Here is a 27954-nt window from a genome sequence, read left to right as displayed (position 1 = left end):
CAGCGTCACAGCTGCACAACATGGCCTCAACATGTCAGGACTGCAGCCTCCACTTGAGACAGAGGGAGCTAGCTGCACAGTGGTAAGCATTCAAAAAGTACCATTGATTGTCTACTGCTAAGAGTAGAATATTTGAAAACGATTAAAAATAATTGTTTGTAATAATTAAAAGGTAATAAAAAGGCTATAATCATATTCCCTTCATGTATGAAGAATAACGACTTCAATGGAATGAAAGGATACAAAAAGGACAATGACAGTCATGCTTTAGGTCAGCAGACAAGATCAGCTTATGCTGGTAGTCAAAATGACGGAGTTGTAATACGCAGACTTCATCTTAATATAGGTGAAGTAAAAATGAAAATATGCATTGTGGCAACCACAAATATAGAGAACCTATAGGGATGTTTTAGAGCAAGACCTATAAGGTGGACTCCAACTGGTAGAAAGGAGAAACAAAGCGGGCAAAGAAACAGAGGAAAAGTACGGTTTGCACACATACATTACTAAAGGCTGGAGAAGCAGCATCTGTGTGCACTTAAGTTAGAATCTCGAGGAGTTTCTGATTGTTCCCTGATTAAGTGTTCCCCTTTTTTTCCGCTGTAGAGTTGTCTTTGTGTGTATTTGGACTCTAGCAGACTATAAGTGTAATCAGAAGCTACGTAGTTATTTTTTTACCTGATGAACATCCATTTCAGCTTTGCACTGTGCAATAACAGCTGCATGTGTATTCTGCATGTTTCCAAAGTGTTGTGGACCCTGATCTGTTACACCATGAAGTGCATGTGTCCTTCAGCACCCGTCACAATAACGTCCATCCAGATACGCATGGCCTCCGGAGAAGGAGCCACCATGTAGTACACCCGATCGTGGGTCTTCACACTGAAGGTCAGAGAGGGGTTGGGGCTCTTGTGTGAGGAAGTGAATGTAAATTTTGTGGGAGAAAAAAAACAAAGAACACAGTGAAAGGGATGAGGAGATGGATGTGTGGGAGAGAAAGAGGCAGAGGACAGAGAACAGATGTCAGTGTTGAACAAACAATAGAGCATGTTTAAATAAAACACACAAACCCATAAAGTGACTTACTTTATGTGCATTCTTCAAATGGTCATAGTACACCTCCTCAATGGCTTGGAAGTAAATGACTCCTTTCATCTTGGTCTCATGTTTGTCTGCAGCAGAGAATATAAACAAAGCTGTGAGCCCCGGCATGGCCTCACGGCACTGTAGCAGTAACTGAGAGGAGGAGCTCCTCACCTGCGTAGTACGTCAGCGTCCTGCGATTCTGGTCAAAGACAAACCAGCGTTTCTTCCACGTCTTGATTTTGCCTCCCATTTTGACCAAGAATCCTCTGCATGTTTTATCGGTGATGGCCAGATGGAAGCAGGCATCTGGGTTGTGTCCAGCTGCCTCAATGTGGCCATGAAGATCAAAATCGTCTTTCCTAACTGGGAGGTAGCGAGTCAAGAGGCGGGACTGAAGGAAATGAGATGAAAAGATGTAAACATTTCTCTCTGCTTAGTTCTCAGAGTATTTACATAGGCAGACAACAGATTCCAACCTCTTCTGGTAAGTTGTAATACCTGAGACCTCTGTTTCTCCCTCAGCTTCACCTCCCTCTCTACAAGTTTCTGCCTCCTGCTCGTCTCCTCCTGCAGTCGTTTCTCCAATTCCTCCCTTCTTCTTCTCTCCTCCTCCAGAGCCTGCCTGCGCATCTCCATCTCCCGTTCCTGCACATCCATTCTATAAGTAAAACAGACACACATCCATATAACACAGTGAGTTTTAGTTAGGCAGATTACCCGATGCTCGAGGAGTCTTAGCTTCTCAGCCTGGGCCTCTCGGAGTAAACGCTCCATCTCTTCAATCTTTGCCATGTTGGATGTACTAGCACTGACAAAAAAAAGAAATACAAGCTGTCAAGAACAACAGCTCAAGGTAAGAAAACAAAATAAAAATGAGCCTGTGCAAACAAAATCAGAACAATGAGGCATGCTCTCTGAAGAGCTGCCTCCTCTTCTCTCACCTGGAGATATTATCAGGGGAACAGGCGGAGAAGCTGGTCTCCAGGCTGTCTGAGCTGTCCACGCTGACAGTGTCCGAGGCCTGGCTGTTGTCCGGGTACGAGAAGGAGTCCAGGAACACGTTGGGCTCGGAGACCATCCTGCTACAGAAATCACTTTGTCTCTGTCTGTCGTCATTCATGTGTGTGTGGCTGTTGCCTGCTGATAAAGGAGAATATTACAATAGCAAACAAAACCCCATCAGTATAAACATCACAACAGGACTGCAGGTTATGGAATATTGGGATAGCATCTTGTATACATTTGCAGACATATCTGCAGCAAATGAACCAGTTTACAAAGGTTGAGCTACAGAAACAAAGGCATACAGATCAAATATAGACAAGTAAAATATATAATATAAATATCCTCCAGGTCATGTTATGTCAATATTTATTTGAGCTATAAGTCCAGCTGCCTCAATTTAAACCCTGGACGTAGAATTTAAATTGTTCCATGCATGTATTTGTGCTTTTATTCATGCTTTTCTGTCATCTGTTTTGCATAAACTAGATCAAACACATTAAACTTCTATCGTGTCTTCCTGTAGAGCACATCTGTTTTCTTTAGTTTTAGTGTTTAATATCAGTTTTGGACTAAATGCAGCTTCCTGTGCAGAGCCACAGATGACAGCACCTCCACAGCATTTCCTGACCTGACACAGGCAAACAGCCTGAAGTTTCACAGTCACACTACTATGACTCCTACATTTGATGCAGACGTGATGCGACAGCCTTGTGCTCTGACTCACTCTTGGGCAGGCGGCGGGTGTTCACCTCCCGGGGGGAGAAGCTGAAAGCTTGTGGGATGACACTGCCACAGCTGGAGCTTTGGGACAGGGGCAGGTGAGCCTGAGAGGGAAACACCGACAAACACACACAGTTCAGCACAAGGCTCTGCAACTTTACAAAAATTCTAAGTCATTTTATGAGCTGGATGGGTGTTGCAAGCAAGACTGAAACATAGAATTCCAGTTAGGGTGGATCATTCTCGGGGGATGTTTTCTTGTCTGGATACAAATAATGAAATCCCCTCTTTTACTGGCCAGAAGAACCATAAAGCAGTAACTTCTAAGGATTTATTTGAAGGTTGATGCATGTGAATATCACTGTTAACCGACATCAGGCTGGTATAACACAGGGTTTTAAGTCTTTCAGATCTTGTAAGGACCTTGGGAGGAAGCGTGCGTCCCAGGGATCTGCTGTAGGAGCCCAAAAGCTGCTGGCTCCTCTTGTGAGGTAGGCTTTCACTTGCGTTTGAAGAGCTTTCTTTACTGCTCCTTCTCCTTTCCTTCAGAGTGTGCAGGTGCTGCAAAGATAACAGAAACTGTTCATGGATGTTTGAAGAGCACTCTGCTGGTGGAAAGTATTACTGCACTCTGCCTCTTACCTCCTTGATCGCTACAGGGTTGTTGGTGAAGTTCTGCCCCTCAGACAACTCAGCATACTTTCCTTCCAAAGACACCAGCTTCTCTCTCTCCTGCAGACGTCAGGCACTTTATGAGTACATAAGAACGAAATCTAAACATTGCGAGTATTCAGAAAATGTTCTCACCTTCTGCAGCATGATGAGCAAGTTGTTTTTCTCTCTCTGGAAATTCTCTCTTTCCTGCTGAGCCTGTAATGTGATCTGTGAGGACTGTTTCTTCAGCGTCATGAGTCTTTCCTATGAGAAATGAGCAGCACAGCATCAGTACACAACATATGTCCACCTTCACAAAGTCAGAGGCAAAACAGAGCTGTGAGTGTGACTGAAAAGAGAGAAACAACACATCTAATACCACCAAACCTGTGTCCGTCCCATCTGTCCATACATAACATCAGATATGTTTCTAGGTTTGTTAGCGGTGCATGCTTACCATTGCTGATTGCTTGTTAGTTCATGCTCTGTGCTGCAAATCTCACAATTGTGCAGGTTTATTTTCATGCACAACCTGCAGTAGGATTAATCACAACAAAAAATAAGAATATACATAGAACCATTGTTTTGTACTTGTTGTGTATCTTGCGTTTTTTAACAGGATTTTGCTGGCGTCTCTGTAACGAACATCACACTTTCGGTCTTGGCGCCTTGTTAAGATTAAAGCTCTAAAAATAGGCACTGCAGACACTTCTGGCAGAAAACTGCACATCAGAGTGATGACAGCGGTGTGATGCATGCCGACCACACTCTCAGTACTCTCAGTGCTCTGTACCTTGCGTGTGACAGTAAGGCGCTGGCGCTCTGCGATCTCTCGCAGCACTTCCTGGTTCTTGTTCTCTTTTTCTTCATCCTGCTTTATTTCTCTCTCCAGCTTCTGGAACTCCAAGTCCTCCAAACTCTTCGACTGATCCTCAGAATCCTGAGAAACAACAGAGAGACACAAATACTCAGATTACAGTAAAAATGCTGACTGTCTATGTTTCCAATGGAGATTCATTATTGTAAAAATGGCTGGTTGTAGAATGCCAGTTAACATGAATCAGAGTCAGAATCGGAAATACTTTATTGATCCCAGGGGGAAATTGCTTGAATGTTTTCAACATTTAAATGAAAATATGGACAGTATTTTGTACAGAGTGTTACATTTCACATCTCTCCCAGGTTTACACATGGTAATTATGTGGGCCCCTTTCCCAAATGCGGCTCTAATGGATTCCAGTTCTGGCACAGAAGCTGTGAATGTGAAAACAGGAAGTGAAGGAACAGATGCAGGATCAGAGCAAACAAGGTCAAAAGGATAAATGATGAACAAAGAAAAGACAAATAACACACAGTGAAAGTAAAAACTGAGAACTGAGGAGTTTGTCTGAGTCCTGGTGCTCACATGAGCAATATGAACGCCCTGGACTGGCCACTGGAACGGGACCAGTTGGTGTGTGTACCAACTGATCAGAAGAACGGATCAGCCAGCAGGTCTGAAGACAGAAATAAGACATCTCTATTGACTTTACATTTTGTGGTCTGTGTGGATATTTGTTTTGTAAATCCTGTTTGCTGGAAGCATTTCCTCTTCACAATAAAAGAGTTTGTTTGGTTTTAAAAGAAAACTAACCAAACAGTTTGAGGAAGTTATGGTTACAATGACCTAATGTTTGAGTTTGTTTACGCTTCAGGACCCTGATACCATCATCCCCCATGATAAACCTCTGACCACACAACTCCTGATGGAGACCCATTTCCAGTTAACTCCATTCTCCACAACGCCCGTCAAAAACACACAAAACTTAAATGAAACGCAGCTTTAACCCTTTGGAGCTTGGCCTCTTTGTGTTTGTAACACTCTGCAGTCAGACTGTGACTGCTACTTGGATGGAAAGGTTTAACCTATAAATCCCCAAATGATTTTTCAGTTTTACACACCTTTACCTGTGTCTTGTCTGCAGGACTTGTCTTCTCAACATTATTGTGCATTTTTCCTTTAAGTTCCTCCAGAAGCTGCTTGTCCTTCTGCAGCTGGGCCTCCTCAGACTCATGCTCTCCTTCCAGCAGAGCACACTCCACCTCCATCTGCACACAGCAGCAGCACAAGGTAAACGTCTTATGTACTTCTTATGCAGTGTCTGCTGTGGTGAACACTCTATCGAGACAACTATGATGAGGAGCTGTGTTTACGTGCTGCTCTGGGCTCCCTACCTCTCGCAGTGACTCCTCCATCTGGTTGTCCAGGTCTTTAATCTTCTGCTCCAGCTCCTCTATGTTGTTCAGAACTTGAATTCTCTCTTCTTCTATATGCGTTACTTCTTTTTTCAGCTGCATGCTCTCCAAGGCCTGTAAAGAAATCAGGAATGCATATAAATGCTCTGGCTCTATGTGTGAACATATAACTAATAATCAACAATCCTAAACCCCAGGAGCTTTCTGTGCTGAATAAAGCACAGAGTTTATATAATATATAACTATTTATAATATAAATTGTGCGGTGCAAATAATTGTGCTGTCCATACAATCAATTTTTATTTAATCACATGACCGCAGCTGCTGTTTTAACTCATCCAGAGCTGGATGGCTGACAGCAGGGACAGAATTCTTTTCCACTGGCTGTAATGGAAATCTCTATCACTGCACTCCACTGCCAGTCACGCCAAAGCAGCTCCCACACACTGCACCGTCCACCAACATTCACCCACGTGTGGGTGTACTTAAGATGTTTTGCAGCATCAGATAGTCTTCTTTAAAAGGTGGATTTTTTTGTGTGGGGCTCAGAGGATTTATAGTTTCCCAGATGTGCGGTGAGCGCTCTCTCTTTCTGCACACACGACTCTGTGGAATGCAGGAGATGGGAGAGAGAGGAGTCTGTAAACCTCTGTCACAAAGACACACCACAGGAATAACGGCCCTTAGATCAGTTACTTTTATATAATATAAAAAAGTCTGCTTGATCATCTGGGTTAACTTTAATTTTTTCAAAAGTCCATCCATTTTGCCCCTGTGAATAGTTCAAAACATCTGGAAAAGCGCACGCTGTTGCCGTGCACTAGCGTTCGTCCACATATACACACCCGCATGCGTACACTAATTCTCCGTGGGATAAAGTCATTTCCTGCCCCCGCCTCAGTTTGAATGGCTGAAACAAAACTGGGACTTCTTCATTAAAACCAGACACAACTTTAGGTAGTTACTGTGCTAGAGTGGAAAAAATGTAGGTGGCCTGTCTCTGAGAATAAAATAACAGAACATGATACACTGTAATTTAAATATGCTCATTAATTTATGTGGGTATGTTTTTCCACTGCTGCCACACATTTAAAAAAATGTGGTGAGAGAAAAGATAAGGTCAAATTGTAGAAATATCAAACCTGTGACTCTTATGCAACGGTCTTGTTTATGTGTCTGAGCAACCCACATAAACAGGAAATGTACAAACTGCACTCACTTACGGTAATCCTGAAATCAACCTCTACCTTAGGAATGCTTTGTATTACAATAACGCAAACACTGCATGAAGAGCTTCATATTATTATTATTACACGTGTTTCTATGTAAGCATCAAATTCATTATAATTTAACTTGCGAAGACAATTCTGTTTTTTTTTCAGACCACGTAGATGAAGTTCTAACATTTGAATCATAATCAGCTAGACTTTTGAAGAAGTTCTGTAGAAATGTGAGCAGGAAATTCAAATGAACTTAATCATAATATCAGAATACTCTGATATTATGATGTGTAAACAAGCTATCAGGGGGGCAGATTAACTGCATTCCAGAGAAGGGGTGCGTCTCATTAGTCTGTGTGGTTTGCTTTCATTATGTAGAAAGAAGTAACACTATGCAGGAGCAGACAACTTAGTGTCCTGGTATGGTCCACACTGACATAATGGTTGAAATCCCTGTTTCACTACCATATCAGGATTCCACACAGAGACCATCGCACTGATAGATTGGGACAGACATGTGCATGCACCAACAACCACCATAGTTAAGCACAACCAAAGGTTAGCAAAACATAAATGTTTGCTAAGTCCAAACCAGCCAAGCACCAAAGTTAGCAAAACCACACGTTTAGTAAGGCCCCACAGCTGGCAAAGCACAAAACCAGCTACACAAACCATCATACTTACCAAAGCGCTAACTAGTTTAGCAACTGTGTTAGCCAAGCATAAGTGTTGGCAAAGTATCAGTGTTAGCAAAGCATCCATCCAAGTTAGCAAAGAGTTAGCTTCACAGCTAGCAATGCACAACCACAATTACCTAAGTACCCAAAGTTACCAAACACCAGGTCTGTAAAGCATCAACATGAGCAAAACAGCACAGTAACTTAAAGCAAATTAGCACAAAGAACCAAAGTCAGCAAAGCCTAATAGTTAGCAAGGCCCGGCCTATCAAGCACACAGTATAAGATTGAGCACCACAGTAGCAAACAGTAGTTAGCAGCTTCAAAATAGCTGAGCAGCAAAGCTAACAAAACATCACTACTGTAAGATTTAATTTCATTCTTAGTCCTTTTAATTTGATTCCCTCTTCTGTCCTTCAGTGAGTCAGAGAGGATGAGCCTGACTTACTTTGGCTCTGTGCAGTGTGGAGGGTGAGGGGGCACTGCTGTTCAGACTGACTGCAGGTGAATGTGACCTGGCCTCTCTGTAGGTACTCTGCTGACGCTGGCCGACCTGCTGCTCCTCAGAGAGCTGGAAGTCTCTGGCTTTGGCCCCGAAGCAGCTCTCTGGAGCAGTGCTGCTGGGAGAGTCGGAGAACACTGACTCATCATCTGACACCTGCAGCTTCTCCAGCTCCTTATTAATCTTCTGCAGGTCAGAAACAGCTGAGCCCGCTGGCTCTCTGGCAACCTGTCCCAGCTCAGTGCACAGGTTTAAGATGGTCTCCAGACGCTGGCATTCCTGCAGAAAAATACAACGACACTTCTGTTATTCTACCAGCCATCTGAAAGTATTTTACAAGGTGTTAATGAATTGTCAAAATAAAATGATTCACCAGTCTCTGCACTTTCTGCTCCCTGAGTCGTTCATCTCTCTGGTGCTGGTGGTAGTCTCTCAGCTCCTCTTTGCCATTCAAAGAGCTGATGCTGCCCACCCTCTGTCCTGGACCCAACCCACTCTTCCCAAAGGACAATCTCCTCTCTCCGAATCCCAGATCTAAGCCTGTCCCATCCATCTCTACACCCAGAGAGCTTAGAGAAGCCAGACTGGCCCTCCTGGGTGTGCTTGGCATGCTGGCCGGTACGGTCACGTCTGGTGGCTGCTCCAGGGAGGACAGACTGCGCCGCTGCCCCGCTGACACCCTGTGGGAGCCCACAGAGTGGCGTGATGGCAGCGACAGCGCTGGGGGTTCTGCTGCGTTGTGAAGTCGTGGCAGTGAACGACTGTGCATCCCCAGACTGTTCAGGGAGCCAGTGGAGTATTTCCTCTGCCTGGTGTCTCCTCCAGCTTTGCCCTGAGAGTGAAGCCTGCGGCCCATGCGGGGGCTGGACGGCATGCTGGCCGCTCCGCTTTTGACCCTGGGGGAACGAGGTACAGGCTCCCCGTAGGACAAGAGCAGAGAGCTTCCATCTGCTCCATTAGAGAGAAGCAGGCTGTCTTGTGACTGGTGGCGAGAGTGTGAATGACGGAGCAAGCCATTATGGCTCAGCTGGCGCTCACCCTGACGGGGTGATGGAGGCACGCTGCTGCTGGACATGTAAGAGAAGTTCCTGGAGGCAGATGGAGGGCGCTCTGTGTTGCTGAGGATTGACAGCGGCCTGGTGGTCTGCACTCCAACAGGCGACGGGACGCTGAGGTACTTGCGGCTGCACTCCGCTGCTCTCAAGCTGGCCTCCAGAGCGCTCTTCCTGCGTTGCAGCGTCTCCATTAAGTCCTGCAGCTCGGCCTTAGAGCGGGAGCCCCTCAGAAGTGTCCCACCTACCGAGCCACTGCCACTGTGCTCCATCTTCACACAGTCTGTGGCAGAGAGAAAGTTGATAGAGCATGAAATGCCCAAATCTTTTCTGACTATACATGCAGGTTAAATGTAACTTTAAGCAGCAGCTCAGCAGCAAGAAGCACTGTCACACATGTGCTGAGTCAGAGGGGGGAAACCAGAGAAGAATGTACGCTCACACAGTTCTGAGCCCAACACAAACATTGGCTCAATCAGTGCTTCACTTTCTTCTAAAAATGGAAGAATGCTGATGGACCAAGACAAACCAGAATACATCACAGTCTGGACTGCAAGAGAAATCCTCAGGGCACCAAAATTAATCTACGCAGGCACAGTAAGGACAGTGAGTGAGTCTTCTGAGAAGACCCAGAAGCCCTCACAGCTGGATTGTGTAATGTATGTCACCTTTGAAGCAGCATCTGGCCTTATAGTAACAGCTGTTTAGTATTCTCAGGTATTTTAAAGTGTTGCATGTGGAAAACAATAAAACAAATACTGATGAGGTGGGGGTGGATGGGGGGGGGGTAGTCAGCTGACTAATTCCTTTGATTGATTATTTATTATTATTATTAATTTATTATTTATTATATAATTGATTATAAGCACAATAATGACCAACAAAATGTTAGTCATTATTGTTATGCTAATCAGCAAAATATCATCACTATCTTACCTGAACTGTAGCCCAGTGTGGCGACAGCACTCCTTTGAGGAAGCATGCTGTTCATCTCAGTGACGTCCTGTCTCTGATTCAGTCTGAGAATGCAGCTGTACTTTGTTCCCTAAGGAGAGGAGAGGAGAGGAGAGGAGAGGAGAGGAGAGGAGAGGAGAGGAGAGGAGAGGAGAGGAGAGGAGAGGAGAGGAGACTCTCAAATGTTACTGACCCTATAAACAGAAACTTCTGCTATTCAAACAAAAGCTCATATAAAACTCATCTGCTACGAATAGATGCAGCTACAAAACAAAAGCATGGTTTAATTTGGAAATGAATGAAAAAAATTCCAGTTTTATGCTTCCAAGCTGAAAACAACAATGCCTCAATTCAACAGATATTTCAGATGTGCATATTAAAAAGGGAGAGAATAGTTTCCAAAAGACTTAAACAGACCCAGAAGGAACGTTTTTACGTCCTGCCCAGTGACACCAATAAATCCGAGTCTGAGCAGCAGAGCTCTGTGGATGTTTTAAAGCTCCACTCATGAGCAGTCCTCCAAAGTATTCTCTTTATTCTGTGAGGCAGCTCCAAACAACCGTCCAGACATAGAGGACCTGAGGTGGGTTACACACAGGATGTAATCAGACCATCAATCAGCAGATACAGTGTCTTTTTCCAGTTAAAGACTAACTTTCACCTCTAAGAAAATAAATCAAATCTGTCTTCTAACCTCCAAAAATCACACCGAGCGAGTACCAGTGATACCAGAGAGGGGGTTTTACAAGTCAGACATTACTGTTTCCTTTATTCACACACACACAGAGCAGAGAAAGACGAAGAGACGGCTGATCCAAGATTTTCTGCCGCTGCCGTCTGGAGAGAGAGAAAGAGAGGGCCGACAGGAAGCAGGGTATCCTTTTACACAGTCACACAATCAATCAGCATGAGTTCATTCTCCAGACCTGAAAAAAAAGGAGTGGGGGGGGGGGGGGAGAGAAGCCAGCCTTGTGTCAAGAGCAGGAGTTTTTTTTTTTGACTGCATCAGCCAGACTACAGGCCAGCAGGGTGGTGCTGATTCTAAACACAGCAGGAGATATAAACAGTTTGAGGAATGAGCCCTGATAAGCTGCCTTTCATCAGATGGATGATGGTGCTAACACTGTGGAGACGAACACTCACACACAGTGTCAGGCTGAAACTGTTCAAACTGTTCAAACTAAATAAAAAACACATGGCATGAAATGGAATGAGCCAACTAAAGATTCTCACTTTAAATCACACAGTTAATACCTCGGTTATATTGTACAGGGATGATTATTGACAATGACGTCTAAACACTGCTGCCACCCTTCTCCTCTCATCTGTCTCTATGCAGCATTAACAGCCAGAGTAGATAGCATAGGTTAGCACACATAATATGAATACATGATGTGATATTTCACACTATAATAGCTTAGCTTAAAAAAATATGGCTTCTCACCATCACTATTAAAGCCTACACTCATTCTCTATACACACACACAGTGTGTGTGGTTCACACTGACCAAACTTCTATGTGCAGTATCATTAAAAATGTTTGTTTTCTGTGTTTTTTGACATTTGCATGTTGTCAGGGAAGAAGCTGGTGATCACATGTATACTCATCAAGTAAATGTGAAGGTGTCCCTCTACATTTGGAAAGCAGTGATCTACATTAATGGTCTGTGTAATTCTTTGGCCATTAGAAAAAAATATATATGTCCATATATGGTGTCAGCAATCAGCCACAATGAGCTGGACTATATCAGCACAAATAAAAAGGTGCACTCCAGTCATTGCAGTCTGTGTGGAAAGTCTTTCAACAGCAGCTGAAACTGACTTACCTACATGCTACTTATGCTACTTGGCATTTGAGCACTTCTTAAAGTACAATATTTTACTGGCAAACATGCTTTGACAACAGCGGTGTATGCGCAGGACAATCAGCGTCAACTTTACAGGAGCATCACTTTATCTTGATGAAAGAAAAGCGCCTCACCTTTGTCTCCTGTCCCTGTTACATAGTTAGAATTTGTCCGCTGGTCCTGACGCCGTGTTTGTCCTCGCTGTGTCTGTCTTTCTGTGTCAAACAGCAGAGTAAAGTCTTCCCATGACAAAGGAGCAGACAGCAGACCCTCTCTCTCCCCTCCCACCCTCCACTCTCTGCTGCTGAGAGGCTCAGTGTTTACTTTTCTGCATGTCGCAGGATTACTGCCCCCTCTGGACGGTTAAAGAACTGCATGTGTGAACAAAATGTAAAACAGCAAAAAAAAACATAAAGACATTTAAAAAGCATGAGCAGCACATGTTTTTAAAGGTGAAGCTGTGTGTCTAATCTCTCCTGCTGATTCTGACCTTTGACCTCACGCTGATCAATATCATGTTTGCACTGGATCACATTACAACATGCAGACATCTGAGTTAATCACTGAAACTCTGCACTCATCATGTGACTGTATGGATTCTCCATTTTCAAACTGCCGGCTCTTTCGTGCTGTCTGTTCGCAGAGGACACAGATATGGGACATGTGCTTAATGTGCGTTTTCTATAGGAGAGAAAGTAGTAGAGTAGGCACTATAGTGCACAAAGCAGTAAAACAAAAAAATCTTAGATTGTTGTTTCAGCAGTATGTGGAGGCGGGAGGAGGCCCCAGTGCTGTGTTTGAAACAGAGCCAGCCCCCCCTTCTCAACTACCTCAGAGTAAAAACCCCTGCAGTGTGAGGCAACATGGAGCAAAAATCAAACATCTCAGAGCTCTGATGCATTAACAACTTTGCATAAAGTGAATAAAAAGTAAATACTGAAAGACTGAAATGAGTGAAAAGTTGGAAAAAATACTCTGAAAGCTTCAACCATCATGCACAAAAACTCCAATTACATCATAGAGGAGGGGGCTGTGGAGTGCAGCCCGGACGAGATGATTGCTTCCAGATACAGCGCCTTTGTCATAAACACACACACTCTCTCTCTCTCTCTCTCTCACACACACACACACACGTCCATTTCAGTAGAATAAAAGGACACACATGAATCTCAGGTGGGTCTCATTTGAAAACTGGGACCCATTTTTTTTGTCTTACAGCGCTGGAATATCAATCAGCTTCCTAAGTAACCAACATTTCCTTCAAGCTCTTGCATGTGTATGCGTCTTTTAAACTATAGACTGGAGCCATGTGTAGTGGAGGCTTTGGTGGAAAAAGTGGGGCAGAAAGGGAAGAAAAATTGGTGTCAGATTGTGGGAGTGGGCACATGATCGTGTCTGGTAATTGTGGGGAAGTCTGAGTCATGGTGAAAAAAGTCTCACATGTCTCACCCAATAACACAAGACCCAAGCTGATAGGAAGTTTGTTTAGTCTGATTTAAATAGGTCAAAGAAAAAGCAATGGTCATGTACTCACCTGCTCTTGTATGAGACTTCACTTCACACACACCTGGGGTGCTCTGACACAAGTCCCTGTAACCGCTAATGACAAAATGAGCCAGTCCCAAAGCTACGTAATTAGCCGGATGTTGGTCGCAATATGAGTCACATCATGGCTGTTTGCAGGGTTTATCTAGAAGGCCAAATTCAGTTTAATTGGTAAATTGGCTAAAAGTCCACTGGAAACCACAAAACAAGATGTTTGTCTTTGTCATGGCAGTGAGCTTGTAGTAATTACATGGCTGTGGTGTCATGTTTACAGATGATGTCCTCCTCTGTGCTAAAAGATCTGTTGATAATCCAATGTGTGATAAAACAGACCTCATCAGAGTCTGTGTTAAACCCCTCAGAACAACTGGTGACACCATTAAAGGGTGCAGGAAGATGACCCCTGACCTTTCAGACACCACACCACCATGCAGGAGGGCACTGATGAGACACAACTTAATTATTTAAAGAGAGAGTAAAGAGAGAGAGAGAAAGTTCATTTTTATTTTAAAAGTCAGGAGAGCTGTGTTTTAAGGTAAGACTTCGATTACAGGGGCATTTATGCAATTTCCCCATTGTGGGACTAATAAAGGTTTCTTAATCTTAATTCAGTGAGTTAAGCAGTTTATAAGACTCATTCATTCTCATGCATCACACTTGGAACCTGGTGCGTTTTCATGGTATATAAAGCCCAGTCCGGATGTTTTCAGATCCAGCCCTGTCCATGCTGCTGGACTGTAGCCCATCATTTCCACCCACAGGCGGCTCCACTACTTTCCCTTCTTCTTCTGTTTTAGTGTCTGATAATAAGGTCACACTGCTGTCTTCTGCCGTTTTTGGCACACCGCCCTGTAGTTCGTCCTGTGCTGCAGGCTGTCTGTTGCTTTCAGCATCCCGTTTTTCAATTATGTACAAAGCAGCAGTGCTGAAATCTTTGTGAAATCCGTCTTCAACGAGTCCTTTTCCGTTGTACCTGTGTGAGGATGTTCTGATCTCCACTGCTGAATCAGATAAAAAGACATGTGGGAAGAGCAGAATATTAATTCCTCAAATCATTTAAGACGATTTTAAGGCAAATTTGGTGCAGGGTTTGAAGCAGGCTGATGATTTGGTGCAGACAGTGCCACCCTGTGGTCAAATATGAGATTTTCCATGTTGATTCACTCCAGCAATGTACATGAATAATATCTATGTAACTTTATAATTCTGATTTGAAGATTTGTTGTAGTGTTTACATTATATACACCAATTATGTCTCATGAATCATGTTTATTGAGCTAAACATATGAATTAGATTTTACAGTGTGTCAGTTTTTGCACAGTTTATAGCAGTTATTCAAAGATGTAAGCCCACTCACCTCTTTGCCTCATACACTGAGGGAGAGCTATGATAATGGTGAACAGGACGAAAGCTGCAGAAGCCACTGTGCTCCACCAGGACCTCTGCACACTCTGTTCATCCACACCTGCAGAGCACCGACCAGTAAGAGTTTTTCCTCCCTAAATGTATTTTTTTAGATATTTCAGAATATTTAATACTCACTTATAGACGCAACAGTGATGTTAACTGTAGTTTGAACAACATGTCGGCTCTGCAGGCCTGAGAAGGTGCAGGTGTACGTCCCAGAGTGTTCTTCACTGTCTGGCTTGTGCAGCAGAAGAGATCCGTTACCCAGCAGAAGCAGGTCTTGATCCAGTTCAGCTTGGCCCTCCCACAGGTTAAAGGTGTGCCTGGTTCTGTTGTCATACCTCAAGATAACCGTGGGCTCAGTGGATGAGGCGAAGGCCCAGGTGAGGGAGAAGTTCTGGAGACTGTGTGGAGCATTGCATGGGATGGACAGTGGATGACCCTCTTCATGGATTATTGCTTCTGAAATATATTAAAATGTGTTTGTCATAATTCATCTCCTTCATTAAAATAACATTGTATGTAACCAAACCGCACCTTGGTTCTTCCGAGATGCCGTCCACACCTGGGATTTGTCAGCTGATATGAACGAGCAGAAGTAGGTGTGAGTGGAGAGATTTCCCAGAATCATCAGAGTGCTCTCCACACTGAACAGACCCTTGTGGTCTGTGGTTTTGATGGTGAAATTCTCAAGAGCTTCCTGAGCAGAGGCGGGACCTGCGGCCCATGTCACTTGAGGGACGGGATAGATGTTGTTAGAGGAGCAGGTCACCATGTCATCAGTCATCTCCATGGTTACAGACTGGATGAGAGCTAGAAGGAAAACAGAGGACACTTGAAAGATGATTCAGAAACACAAACAGGTCTGCTGGTCTGACACTGTTTTGAAGCGAGCATGCAGGGTGACATTAGGTGATGGTGGATTCATTCACACAGCATGTGACTTTTTTTTTAAACAAATCTCCTGCAGATGGTGCTTTGCTGCTGCACTTAAATGCCATGTTTCACCAGCCTGACTGTAGGTTAGTAGGGCAGACAGCTAACATGAGCTAAGCTAGTGTATCCAGCTACATAAAGAAGAAATAACACAGCCTTTTTAGGAAAGAGCCTCTGGCATCTGCCTCTTCTAAGGATTTGTTAGAAATGCTGCTAAAATAAATAAATCTCTTCTTTTAATGATGATTCGGTCCATTTCTGTTCTCTTTATCCCCTTTTTAATAAAAACAACATGCTCATCTGGTCTTTAAAAGGTCAGTTGCAGTACAATTCAACAGCACCACAAAAGAGGAGACACCTTTCATTTATAACTAAAGCTTAGAAAGGTAGTGAAAAGCATAAATTGTAATGCAGTTGTCACACTAACCTTTCAGGTCCAGGTTGACAAACATCTCCTGGTTACCCTTCCTCGTGCTTGTGTAGCATTTGTACCTGCCCTTGTCCTGAACTTTGACCTTCCTGAGGAGCAGGGAGGCATTACCCTGTGGGATGTGGGAGTTGAACAAGCAGGTTCTTCCGCTGAAGTGTTTGTTCTGGAGTCCAAATTGATCCTTGTGGTAGTAGTAGCTGTGAACAGGGATTTGCTGCTTGTACCAGTGGATTACCACAGTGCCTGTGGGTCTGAAGCTACAGGGCAGGATGCAGTCGTCGTGGATGATGCAGGTAACGTTGGCGTCTGGTAACAAGACTTTGAGATGATACAGTTGCTGTTAGATTTAATGTGTGATTTATGGTAAAACTGTGAAAAATTGAATGTGATTTTCCTCAGAATGTTACAGACTATACGCCATAATATTACACTGAATGCCATATTCACACAACAGAGCTACCTAAAGTGGACCGAACCGAAGTCAATCTGAGCTTTTTTTTTTGGATAAACAGTTTTTTATATCCTTAAACTTTCATTAGCATTCAAAAAAAGCAATTCAATATCATATTTGCTGTTTTTTTTAACACAAGCTGTTTGTTTTACACAAATAATATTTTTTAAACTAAATCACGCCTTCTCTCCCCTGATGAGTGCAGTCAGTGTTTACCCCAGATGTGGGCCTCTGTCACAGCTGGGTGACGCTCGCAGGGCACTGAGGACACAGTGCAGCTGTGGTTACAGCTGTTGTGGAAATATGAGGGCACAATGAACGTTATCTGTAAAAAAGCTCACATAGTTGGACTCTATATAGTTTTTAGCAGATGCTGCTGCTCAAATGACATGACATGGTTTACTGAGCTGTGAAATCAGATTCTGATTTTTGATTATTATGACACATCGAACTGAGCAACAGCCTGTGTAATCAAACTGCATTTTATCTATGCAGTGTCCTTCAAATGGCCTCAACATATATTATTAAGTAGATAAATAAATGTAATCAGCATATTAGTGACATCACAGCTGCCATCAGATTATTTGGATTTTGAAATGATTAATAAGCTTACCAGTGACAGTGATACCACAACAGTTTCCATAAGCCCACATGTAGCATCCTATACAGCAAAAAGTGTAAAATGTACAAACAATAAGCCTGACAGTACCTTTTGAGTTTGTGGATAACAGCTTCTCCATGAACATGAGCAGCATAATGATGAGTCCATGCGTCTCTGCCATGGCCCGTGCTGAGGTGTTGAAGCTGTAACAGTATTTGACACGTATGTGTGTGAAAGAACAGTGGTGTGCAGCGAGGTGTTTCTGTGCGACTCCACTTTACATCCTCCCTAACACTAATGAAACACTAACTAATTAACCAGATGGGTAAAAGTTTAACCAGCCACCCAGGAAAAATGCTCCCACAAACACGTACGCGATTCCACTGAAACACTTCACAAAACACCTGTTTGGTTCCTTTTTGTAAGAAATGGTCTCCTAAAGTTACAATTATCTGATTTATATGTACAAAAAAAAACAGGAGAAACCTCAAGGGGCTGTTTGATCCCAGAAAAAAACACACTGTCTGCATTTACTGGATGCCTTTTGTCAAACCTTACATTTCAACATCACTTTGCACAAAATAGCAAACATAGTAAACTCTTATTGGACTTATTATCTTAAACTATGTGCCTCCTAATTCAACAGGTGGATATATATTCATAATATTTCTAATTTTATGCTATTTAACTGTTTCTCTCTACAGATAAAGAGGTCACTGACCTCTAGTGGGCACAGATGACATGTCACTTCCACATGTGAATGGCTGTCCAGCCGCTGTGGGGTCACATGTACAAGTGAACGGAGGCCCACGTGCATGATTCTTTAAGATGGCATTGCTCATGTCAGCCCTCAGTCAACTTTAATCCCAGATTAAAGGGAGCATGCCACTAGAGTCGTGCTGCCCATGTTTCGATTATGTCATTGATTGAGCACAGATTTCACCTCTCTTCATTCCTGCTCTTTCATTCCTTGTTGATTAAATACAGTTACATTGTTTTTTCCCAGCATCTTGTTACAAATGAATCTATAGAACCACATCATCTTAAGCCTATTACATACCTGCTATGCTGCTAAACATTTTGCATGTGTGCATTTTACTCATCAGGCATCCTTGATTTCACACGGGTAGAGGGTCTCCTACTAGACTAAGACACAAAACATTATCAAAAATTTGTAATGAGACATGTAACATGACTTAAAGAAAAGAAAAACTTTTGACAGAGGATGGACGTTGATTTTTGAAAGCGATCCAAATAGCCCTGCGATGGACTGGTGACCTGTCCAGGGTGTACCCCGCCTCTCACCCGAAGTTAGCTGGGACAGGCTCCAGCCCCCAAATGCTAAATGTTAAATGCTCTTTAACAAGTCACAATCTTTGTTTCTTTTTCTTTGTTCTCTTTGTTTCTTTTTTTAACCTCTAAGTAGTGGCCACACATACTGTATATTATATAATTATACAAGTGATAAACTGGACTATACTGTTAGCTGGCTCTGCCTAACAGTGGAGGCTACAATGCTAATAATGCTGAAAGGCTGACCTGCTGGAAGTCATCTATTTGTTGGAACATGTTCTAATTACAGAGTACTTAAACTGTCTGCAGATGGGTAAGTCATCTTTCTGCTTACACCTCACAAACTCCTCACAAAAGTGGCTCACAGTTAAAAGACCACTAGTTGTAATTACTGAACTGGCCACCAGGGCAAATGAACAAGCAGATTTTCCTCTCATCAGTAAGTTAGTTAGTAATCATATCAACTGCTTCAAATGCTGATCCCTGAGGAGCATTTAATGCAAAGTTTGCCCCAGACATATGCTTGCATCTGCCTCCACTCGTAGGATCGTTTGAATCCTCCCACCACCGCAGGGAGAATCCTGCATTGTCTAAAAGTAGGCTACAGGCTTTTTATTTTTATCTGGTCAGAGCGATGATGAAACTGCTGGTTGTATTATCCCTCCCTGTCCCCACCCTCTGCTGCCTCCAGTTTGTAGGTTACTGAAAGATTTCAGCAACCACAGAAAAGAAGATTAGAGAGGAATTAATGCTATTCCTTTGTCATTATAGGAATAAATTGATATTTGGTTTTAAATCAGAGGGCGGGGACAAGCGGGAGTCAGAGCAACATGTTGTGTCAGGAGACGTAAGCAGAGGGATGGCACAGTGACAAGCCAAGTCAGCCAGGGGGGATGCCTGTGCATCAGAGCTAAGCACTGCATATCTCAGCTGATGTGCACCATGTTACATGAGATGAGAGAGAGGGATAACGCAGACGTGGCAATGTGTGTGTGTGGTGGGACAGAATGAGTGCAACGGGGACATGGATGTGCCAGTAGAGGACGGGGACAGCTGTGGCAATCCCTGGGTGAGACACTGACGAAGTGGGGAGGGACGTGTGGGTTCCTCTCGTCTTTCCAGCTTCAGCTCAACCATGAGACTGGCCCTCCTGGCCTTAAGACTGATGTGCTTGGCCTGGTTGTGGCCTGTCACTCAGCTCAACAGCAGCCAGTTCCAGAGCAAGAGGAGACACAAGGAGATGTTCGTTGGAGAGAACACTAAACAAAAACATGGAGGGTGAGCCAAACTGGAGTATCTTACATAAAGTTAAAAGCTTTTGACATTTTGCTTCTGTATGTTGTGTGACTCTATGTGAGGCGTGTGTGTGTGGTGAGATGTCATTGTGGATTAGGGTAAGAGCAGGCAAAGGATAGGACTATATGTACATATAAAAAATGATATTTTGCATCCTTAAACTCTGTTCTGGTTTGGGTCTATGACGATAGCATAAAACCTTTCTGTGGAAAAAAACAAGAGAGGCCTCACGTTACGTGTGACCCAGTTACAAGTGTGTTAGATCAGCATCACACTGATACACTGAAAGTAAGAGAACTCATTTCCTTTGGGGCCTTTGCTTTTAATCGGAGTGCTAAAGTCCAATTAACTGTCACTAACACCATCGACCAGATGTCAGTGGTGTCAGAGTGTGTTAGAAAGAGAAAGATTTTTTCACGCAAGCTGTCACATCTCGTCTTTGTTTTTTTTTTGTTTTTTTCCAGACGAGTGGATCTTAAGATGAAAAAGCTCGACAGCACCAAGTCTCTGCTAATTAAGTCTGAGCAGCTGCTTCGGATTGAAGACCATGACTTTGCAATGCGTCCAGGCTTTGGAGGTACCTGCCTCATCCATCCACCAGTGTCATTTGCATACTTTCTTTTTAAATTCTTCCTATCACTTGTAATAACCATGTGCTTCCCTGGCAGCTGAGTAAGGTTAATGTGGGTTACTGTGCTGTCTTTGGTATTATGCCTCCCAAAAAAAAAAAACCTTGGTGACCTAGATTGTCTGCTGTGTGAGACAATGACAGCAGACAGTAGTGCAGATAAAATAATCTGAACTGTGTTCCTAATTCTGTGTGCGTCCAAACCAGTGTAACTAAGTGTATTCACTTAAAAACACATCTGATGTACCAGACCTGTACTTAGGTCCTCTCATATGTCCGCTCCTTCTCAGTATTTATATTGTATTTTACAACATTTAAGTGACAGCTTTAGCTGATAAACAAATTCGCAACCTAAAACAACAGGAACTGAGTTTATGACAATTAATCAATAAATGGATTGATGGAGAGGATAACAATCAACAAGTTTAATCCATAGTACGACTAATCATTAGCTGTAGATATTCCCAATCTTTATGTACTTTGACATGTTTTCAATGCAGGATGTTTGCTTATGACTGATTATAGAGGACAGTGTCGTAACTTTAACTTGTCTCCCTCACCAATCAAAGCCCTGGACTGTGTTTACATTCATATTCAGCTGCAACCTTATAGGATTCTTGCATCACTGTAATAATTTAATACAACATTGGACTGTCCTTCACAGCAAACATGAGCACTGTTGCACTCCACACTTACACTGTGAGGTTATTGTTTTGTGAACTTGACCGCGACAGACTTCCCGTCTTGTTGTGTCATTGAGCCAGCTCTTGTGCTTTCTTTGCAAACAATAAGGTCTTACAACATCAGCAGTGTTGGTGGTTGGGCTCTGTTAAAGTGCATATCTCTTGTTTCCTTGTTGCACAGTGTGTAAGCAGTAAAAGCAGCTCTCATTCTGATTTTCTGCTGCTGCATGGTGTGTTTAGTAGAGGGACAGATTTTGGGACACAGAGGCATAAGAAGCCTGATAACATTAGCTCTATAACTATACCATATAATCGACCAATGTGAATTAGTATGGAACAACCCAGTTCAATAATATCAGAGCAACAAAACATGTGGTAGCCAGTTTGGCTTTTTGCAACAGTACCTGATTAATACTTTATTGCTGGGATTCAGCCCTTCAGGCAAACCCAGGTGGATTCAGAATGAGCTCCCAGATCCGTTTGGTTCCCAGATTGCAGGCTTTTACCTACCTGCCTGTACCTCGCTGCACTCGATCTGTGTTGTAGCTGGGGTGTGTTAACACACATGAAAGAGCTGACAAAGCTTACTTACTTCCAGGACCCCAGCAGCCTGATATAATCCCTCCCCCTTCACTACTCTATTGTAATTGTAGACTGAGTGCTTACCTTCATTAGGTAATTGCATGTTTATAGTGCACATCATACATTAACCACATTCTGCCACTGGATGATGACATAAGAACCGTTCCTCTTATTATATCCTCGATATTTATGCAAAAGTACAATATGGGGACATTTTACACAACATTGTATTCTTGAGCAAACAAAGTGCTGCTGTGCTGGAAGTATGTGCTCTAATCTCATTGTTGCAATGCTGCCTCCTCGTTTTCTCCTCCTGCACAGCGGTATTTCTCTGGGGTCACTCCAGGTCATGTGAACTAAAATGGCCACTGATTGGATTGGTTTTTCTTTGTTTTTTGTTTTTTTGAACTGGGATCAGTTCCAGACTCTTCTGGAAACAGGGGCCGTTACAGAATATGACTGAACTGGTGTTGTCATTACATAGGCTGTCAGCTATGTAAAAGAAATATTTTTTATCCATTTAGGTTATTCACATAGGCCAGCTTAGTTTTGAGAGGATTTGTTGCCTATGCCAACTAAATCTATTCTATGTGGACTGATGAATTGATGTAGTTAGAGTCAGACAGAAAACAGGGTTTTTCTTTAGTTTATCCCAGCTCAGCATATCATAACATGGCTTAACCATAAACCTATATGCATACTTGTGATACCTTGTTGGAACTCTCTGTGAGCAGAAGACTAAAAATGCTTCATCCATTGTGTTGCGTACAAACCATTCTACCAGTTGTGTGTTGCTCATACAAACCATTGAAGCTCTGCAGCGTTCATTAAAAGATTACATAAACGCAATGCTAAGCTGATGAGTCATGCTGGAGAAGCAGCGTGATGTCAAGGCCGCCAACCTTTTGTCATTTGTAAAATGTGGCTTATGTCTTAGTGTGTATAGTGGAGCACATGGATGCACACACACATGCATATGGATGGACACGTGCATAAGCTCTGGCAGATGTACAGACAGATAATTTGTGAAGGATGCGATCTGACTGTTGTGGTTAAGCTGATCCAATACAGGGTTTGACCTTTTGCAGGTTCAGCTATTCCTGTCGGCATCGACGTCCAGGTGGAGAGCATCGACAGCATATCTGAAGTTAACATGGTACGAAAGTTCTGTAGGTGGTCTTAATGATAAAATGTCTCATTTTTTATCTGCTGGGCTTTAACACTTGTGTTTTGTTTTCTATTTTTTTTAGGACTTCACCATGACTCTCTACCTGAGGCATTACTGGCAGGATGATAGACTTGCGTTTCCCTCCAGCAACAATAAAAGTCGAACCTTTGATGCCCGTCTCGTCAAGAAGATTTGGGTTCCAGATGTGTTCTTTGTCCACTCTAAGCGCTCTTTTATCCATGATACGACCATGGAGAACATCATGCTGAGGGTTTATCCTGACGGCAACATTCTCTACAGCGTCAGGTACAAAACATGTCTTTGAAAAAAGAGATCACAGTCACTGTTAATGTGGGAAGGGATCAAAGTGAGACACAAGTTAAATTTACTCTTAAAAAACTGGAACTTTGACGCAAAAAAATTAAATAATGTTATATCAAAAATTACATCCACTTGACTACGGTACTTCTAAAGACCACTTAGCAATTAGCAGCTAGCATTTAAAAAACAACGTCTAAAGACATTACATAATGGTATGGCTGCATGCCGGCTTTGCAGGAAATCTCTGCTACAGTAAACATAGATATCACAGTGTCTCTGTTACTAAGGAGTTTTAAGCTTTGGTTCCTATATGTATATCTGATTGTAATTCAGCAAAGTACAATTTAAATGTTAATTCAAAAAGGATGTCAGTCATGACAGTCATGAAACACCCCACAGGACTGTTATTATTGGGTTTAGTGAGCGGAATAAGACGAGGTGGGCTCTAAGCTCTTGGACTAAATTCATTATATCCATTTCAGCCACAGATGTTGACAGTAGGGCATCATCCCTTAATGGCTCTCAGAAGCCACAATGAGCAACCACTGAATGAGCAGATGAGCAGCCAGTGATATCCATAATGTTTGGTGTAGCTGTTGTGTGTATGTGTGTATTTCTCTAACTGTAAGTTGTGTTTTAGGATCACTGTGACTGCACAGTGCTCAATGGACTTCAGTAGTTTCCCTCTGGACACACAGAACTGCTCTCTGGAGCTGGAGAGCTGTGAGTATCAAACTACAGTTGGTGACATGGCTGTTTGTAAATTCCTGTTAGGAGATGTGATGCTGTTTACAGGGAACTAATGTTAATTCCTGCATTAAACACACTTGTGTTTGCTTGAAATGCTTTACTGGTAAACATGTTACACAACCTATGAGAGAGTGTTTCATAATTTAAAGATGTTGGCAGGAGAGAGAGGAACGTGTTGAGCTTGTTAAATTATTAAACAGGATCTATGTTATTGGTCAGAATCCAACAGAAACTGTGTTTCATAAACTGACAGTGACCATCAGCATCTTCTTTTTGCATAGAGTAAATAAATCATAATCCTCAGCCAGGTCAATCTCTGTCCATTATACGCGACTGTGTTTCTGCTGCGGGATTTACTGGGGATTATTTTTAGAGTCAGAATTACTTTTCATGCAGTTCGGTGACTCTTTTGTCTTGCTGCTCTGTCTCTTTATGTACCTTTCTCTTTCTGTTATCTCCAGTTATTACACAGATAAAGCATGGATACTAATCTCAGAGGAGAGCTGGGAGTCCTGTTTCTGGGAGCTCGCTCCTTTCCTCTGAGAGAAACATCCATGATTCTTCTAAGAGAGGCAATATGTGAAGGTGTCCACTCCCCCCACCCCCCACCCCTTCTCTCCTCTCTTGAAGATGCTTACAATGAGAACGACCTAATGCTCTACTGGAAGAACGGGAACGATTCATTAAGGACTGACGAGATCGTGCTCTCTCAGTTTTTTATTGAAGACTTCCAGCCTTCCTATGGGCTTGCCTTCTACAGCAGTACTGGTATGTGAGGTCAGAGCTTTGGGGCTCTCTGAGTGGTATCCATTTTTGGAAACAACCAGAGAGCTCCTGACCCTTACTATTTTACTGTAAAAGGACAGTTTGAGATGTTTAAACCTACAGTATGCTTTTGGCAGTTTAAGGCCTTCAATTTTTGCAACAATTGACAACTGGATGCAGGGAAATAGCTATTCATGATCACACAGTGAAGGATTATACAATTAATAATTGATACATTCATCCAATGCGGAGGCTATGGTGATGCATTCACATGCAGTCCTTCAACATGCCAACTGCACATCTGTTGGCATCTGTGATGATACTACACACAGGTCAAATGTTGATTGGTTGAAAAATGTCTAAACCAGAGCCAAGCAACGACAAGAAAGACCAAGTGGCAGCAAGCACAGCTACAACAGGTAGACGAAGCTCTGTGTAGTACCAATACAAGACCAACCCTGATTGTCTCTATAATAAAGCCTCAGTAACACTGTAGGTCTAAACATCCTGAACTTTCACTTTAAATGAAAGTGCATGTGTTGCTTGCTTACCGGGAGTTTTGCGAGATGATCTCCTTGAAAACACCTCAATATGAAGGTGCAACCGTCAGCTGGTTAGCTTAGCATAGCAGACTGAGTTGAAGTAATGGAGAATATGAATTGTATTGAGCTTCTCAGCCCTTTGCAAAAAAACAAACAAAACAAAAACAAAAAAACACACAGACTAGTCAACAATGCTTCTCCGCAATGCAGAGGTGTTGATCTATACTGATGTGACTGTAGATAATGAGGAAAAAGCATTGTGAACATGTGATTAATTGTTATCATATTATACACTAAAACAGGAAGACATTGTCTCCTGTATTTTTAAAATCAATGCCGCTGTTTTTATTTCTAAAAATACACATCTAAAGCTATAAGATATTGTTCAAACAAATATAATGTTCAAAGATTTAGCCTGTTGACCTCAGTTTTTAAGGTCATACGCTAAAGATGTAATCAGGTCATATGCGAGCGGTCCTTTTTAATGCCCTCAGAGAGATTTTCATCTCAGTGTGAAATAATCTCTTATAGACGTTTCCTCTGAGGATGTTATATAACCTCAGCTCTCTGCACCAGAAAATAATTACTTTCTTGTCTAAGTTCTGGGTTCTTACTGTAGGCTCATCTTTCTTAGACCCATACAATCCCTCTGGGTTGTATAAATAGAAATATAAGAATAGACATTTTTCCTGCCTTCACATTTTTTGTGTGTTTATTTTTATTTCAGGTTGGTACAATCGGCTATACATAAACTTCATCCTAAGGAGGCATATCTTCTTCTTCATGCTTCAGACGTACTTTCCCACCATGCTGATGGTGATGTTGTCCTGGGTGTCTTTCTGGATAGACAGGAGGGCCGTACCTGCCCGTGTCTCTCTGGGTACTGAGAGTCAACATGGCTGTTAATGCAATGCAATCTGTACACACAGCATCCCACAACATAGTGTTATAATAAACAACACCTGTCACTAAATGTTTGTAATGATGATTGATGATGGTGTTCTCTGTATCCAGGTATCACTACAGTCCTGACAATGTCCACCATCATCACTGGTGTCTCAGCCTCTATGCCACAGGTGTCCTACGTCAAAGCTGTAGACATCTACTTGTGGGCAAGCTTCCTGTTTGTCTTTCTCTCAGTCATTGAGTATGCAGCTGTAAACTATTTCACAACAGTGGAGGAGATGAAGAAGCTCAAAGGGGCAAAGGTCGATCATATTCAGTGTTTTGTGAAGTCTTCTTAAATCTCTGGTGTGATTTGTTTAATTCACAGAAACCTAATCCCGACGTTGTCCACTCCTTCTATAACTGCAGGTCCCCAGCTCCTTCAACGCCGCCCAGGCGATGGCCTTTGATGGCTGTTTTCATGACAATGACATTGACCTGACATCTTTCCCAGAGGTCGCCAGCACCCCAAACACAGAGAGGAACACCCAGTCTCGAAACTCGGCGGTCTCCGCACCTACAGAGGGCACCAGGCTACGCCGCAGGAACCCTTTAAAAAAGAACCTCAGCTTCATAATGAGCAACAGCTACATGATCGACTCGTATTCCAGGGTCATATTTCCTCTGACCTACCTGCTCTTCAACATCATTTACTGGAGTATGTATGCATAGTGCATCAACTATGCAGCACAGTCAACAGTGTTCTTACTAGTTTCACAGCTACACAGGCTTCAAAAATCTTACAATGGGATCATGTTTGTACAGTTTAGCTTCCTGAGGTCGCCAGGTTTGAGTGCAGCTGAAGTGAATGGCTGTTTAATGAATGTTCATGTGCATTTTTGGAATGACATTTTATAAATGTAAAAGTTTCAAATCAAACAAATATTCACTGCTCAAAAAACAAAAACAAAAAATAAAGGGAACACTAAAATAACACCTCGTAGCTCTCAATGAATGAAATATTCAGGTTGAAAATCTTCATTCATTACATAGTGGAATGTGTTGAGATCCATGTAATTCTAAATTATTATCCCATGGGGATCTGGATTTGGAACCATACTCACAATACAAGTGGAAAGTCACATTACAGGCTGATCCAACTTGGAGTGGAAGTTCCTCAAGACAAGTCAGAATGCGGCTCAGTAGTGTGTGTGGCCTCCACATGCCTGTATGACCTCCCTACACCGCCTGGGCATGTTCCTGATGAGGGATCTCCTCCCAGACCTGGATTAAAGCATCAGTAAACTACTGGACAGTCTGTGGTGCAATGGAACGAGACATGATGTCCCAGATGTTCTGGATTGGATTCAGGTTTGGGGATTGGGCAGGCCAGTCCACCATCCAGCCTTCATCATGCAGGAACTGCTGACACATTTCAGCCACATGAGGCCTAGCATTGTCATGCATCAGAAGGAACCCAGGGCCCACTGCACCAGCATATGGTCTCACAATGGGTCTGAGGATCTCACCCTGGTACCTAATGGCAGTCAGGGTACCTCTAGCTAGCACATGGAGGGCTGTGCGCCTCCCCACACCATTACTGACCCAGCAGCAAACCGGTCATGCTGGAGGATGTTACAGTCAGCAGAACGCTCTCCACGGCATCTCCAGACTCTGTCACGTCTGTCACATGTGCTCAGTGTGAACCTTCTCCCATC

The 27954-nt window shown here is 42.9% G+C and overlaps 2 protein-coding genes across 4 annotated transcripts; one reads left to right on the top strand and one right to left on the bottom strand.

The window, feature by feature from the left end:
* Positions 1-598: 598 nt before the first annotated feature.
* On the bottom strand, positions 599-12223 carry phldb2a (pleckstrin homology-like domain, family B, member 2a). 3 transcript variants are annotated; one of them, XM_028421496.1, is made up of 17 exons: positions 12087-12223; positions 10088-10196; positions 8473-9434; positions 8046-8378; positions 5680-5814; positions 5407-5553; positions 4259-4405; positions 3619-3729; positions 3454-3543; positions 3235-3372; positions 2816-2915; positions 2028-2223; positions 1804-1894; positions 1585-1731; positions 1258-1477; positions 1087-1172; positions 599-908 (listed from the first exon to the last, which is right to left on the bottom strand). In XM_028421496.1, the coding sequence occupies exons 2-17, from the start codon at positions 10140-10142 to the stop codon at positions 768-770; spliced, it is 3099 nt and encodes a 1032-aa protein (XP_028277297.1). In that variant the 5' UTR covers positions 10143-10196; positions 12087-12223; the 3' UTR covers positions 599-767. The 3 variants fall into 3 exon arrangements, with proteins under 3 accessions (XP_028277297.1, XP_028277296.1, XP_028277295.1); XM_028421495.1 differs by having other exon boundaries at positions 2028-2226; positions 5413-5553; XM_028421494.1 differs by having other exon boundaries at positions 1585-1894; positions 2028-2226.
* A 7528-nt stretch (positions 12224-19751) lies between these two features.
* Positions 19752-26968, top strand: gabrr3a (gamma-aminobutyric acid type A receptor subunit rho3a). Its single transcript, XM_028421431.1, has 9 exons — positions 19752-19894; positions 20377-20489; positions 22894-22961; positions 23056-23279; positions 23935-24017; positions 24675-24812; positions 26079-26231; positions 26366-26559; positions 26666-26968. Exons 1-9 carry the CDS (start codon positions 19752-19754, stop codon positions 26966-26968), a joined length of 1419 nt encoding a protein of 472 aa, XP_028277232.1.
* The last annotated feature ends 986 nt before the right edge of the window (positions 26969-27954 follow it).

Source organism: Parambassis ranga, chromosome 14, assembly GCF_900634625.1.
Source record: "Parambassis ranga chromosome 14, fParRan2.1, whole genome shotgun sequence".
NCBI lineage: Eukaryota > Metazoa > Chordata > Actinopteri > Ambassidae > Parambassis > Parambassis ranga.
Note: the sequence above shows the minus strand (reverse complement) of the source record. Positions and strands in the feature narration are given on the sequence as shown.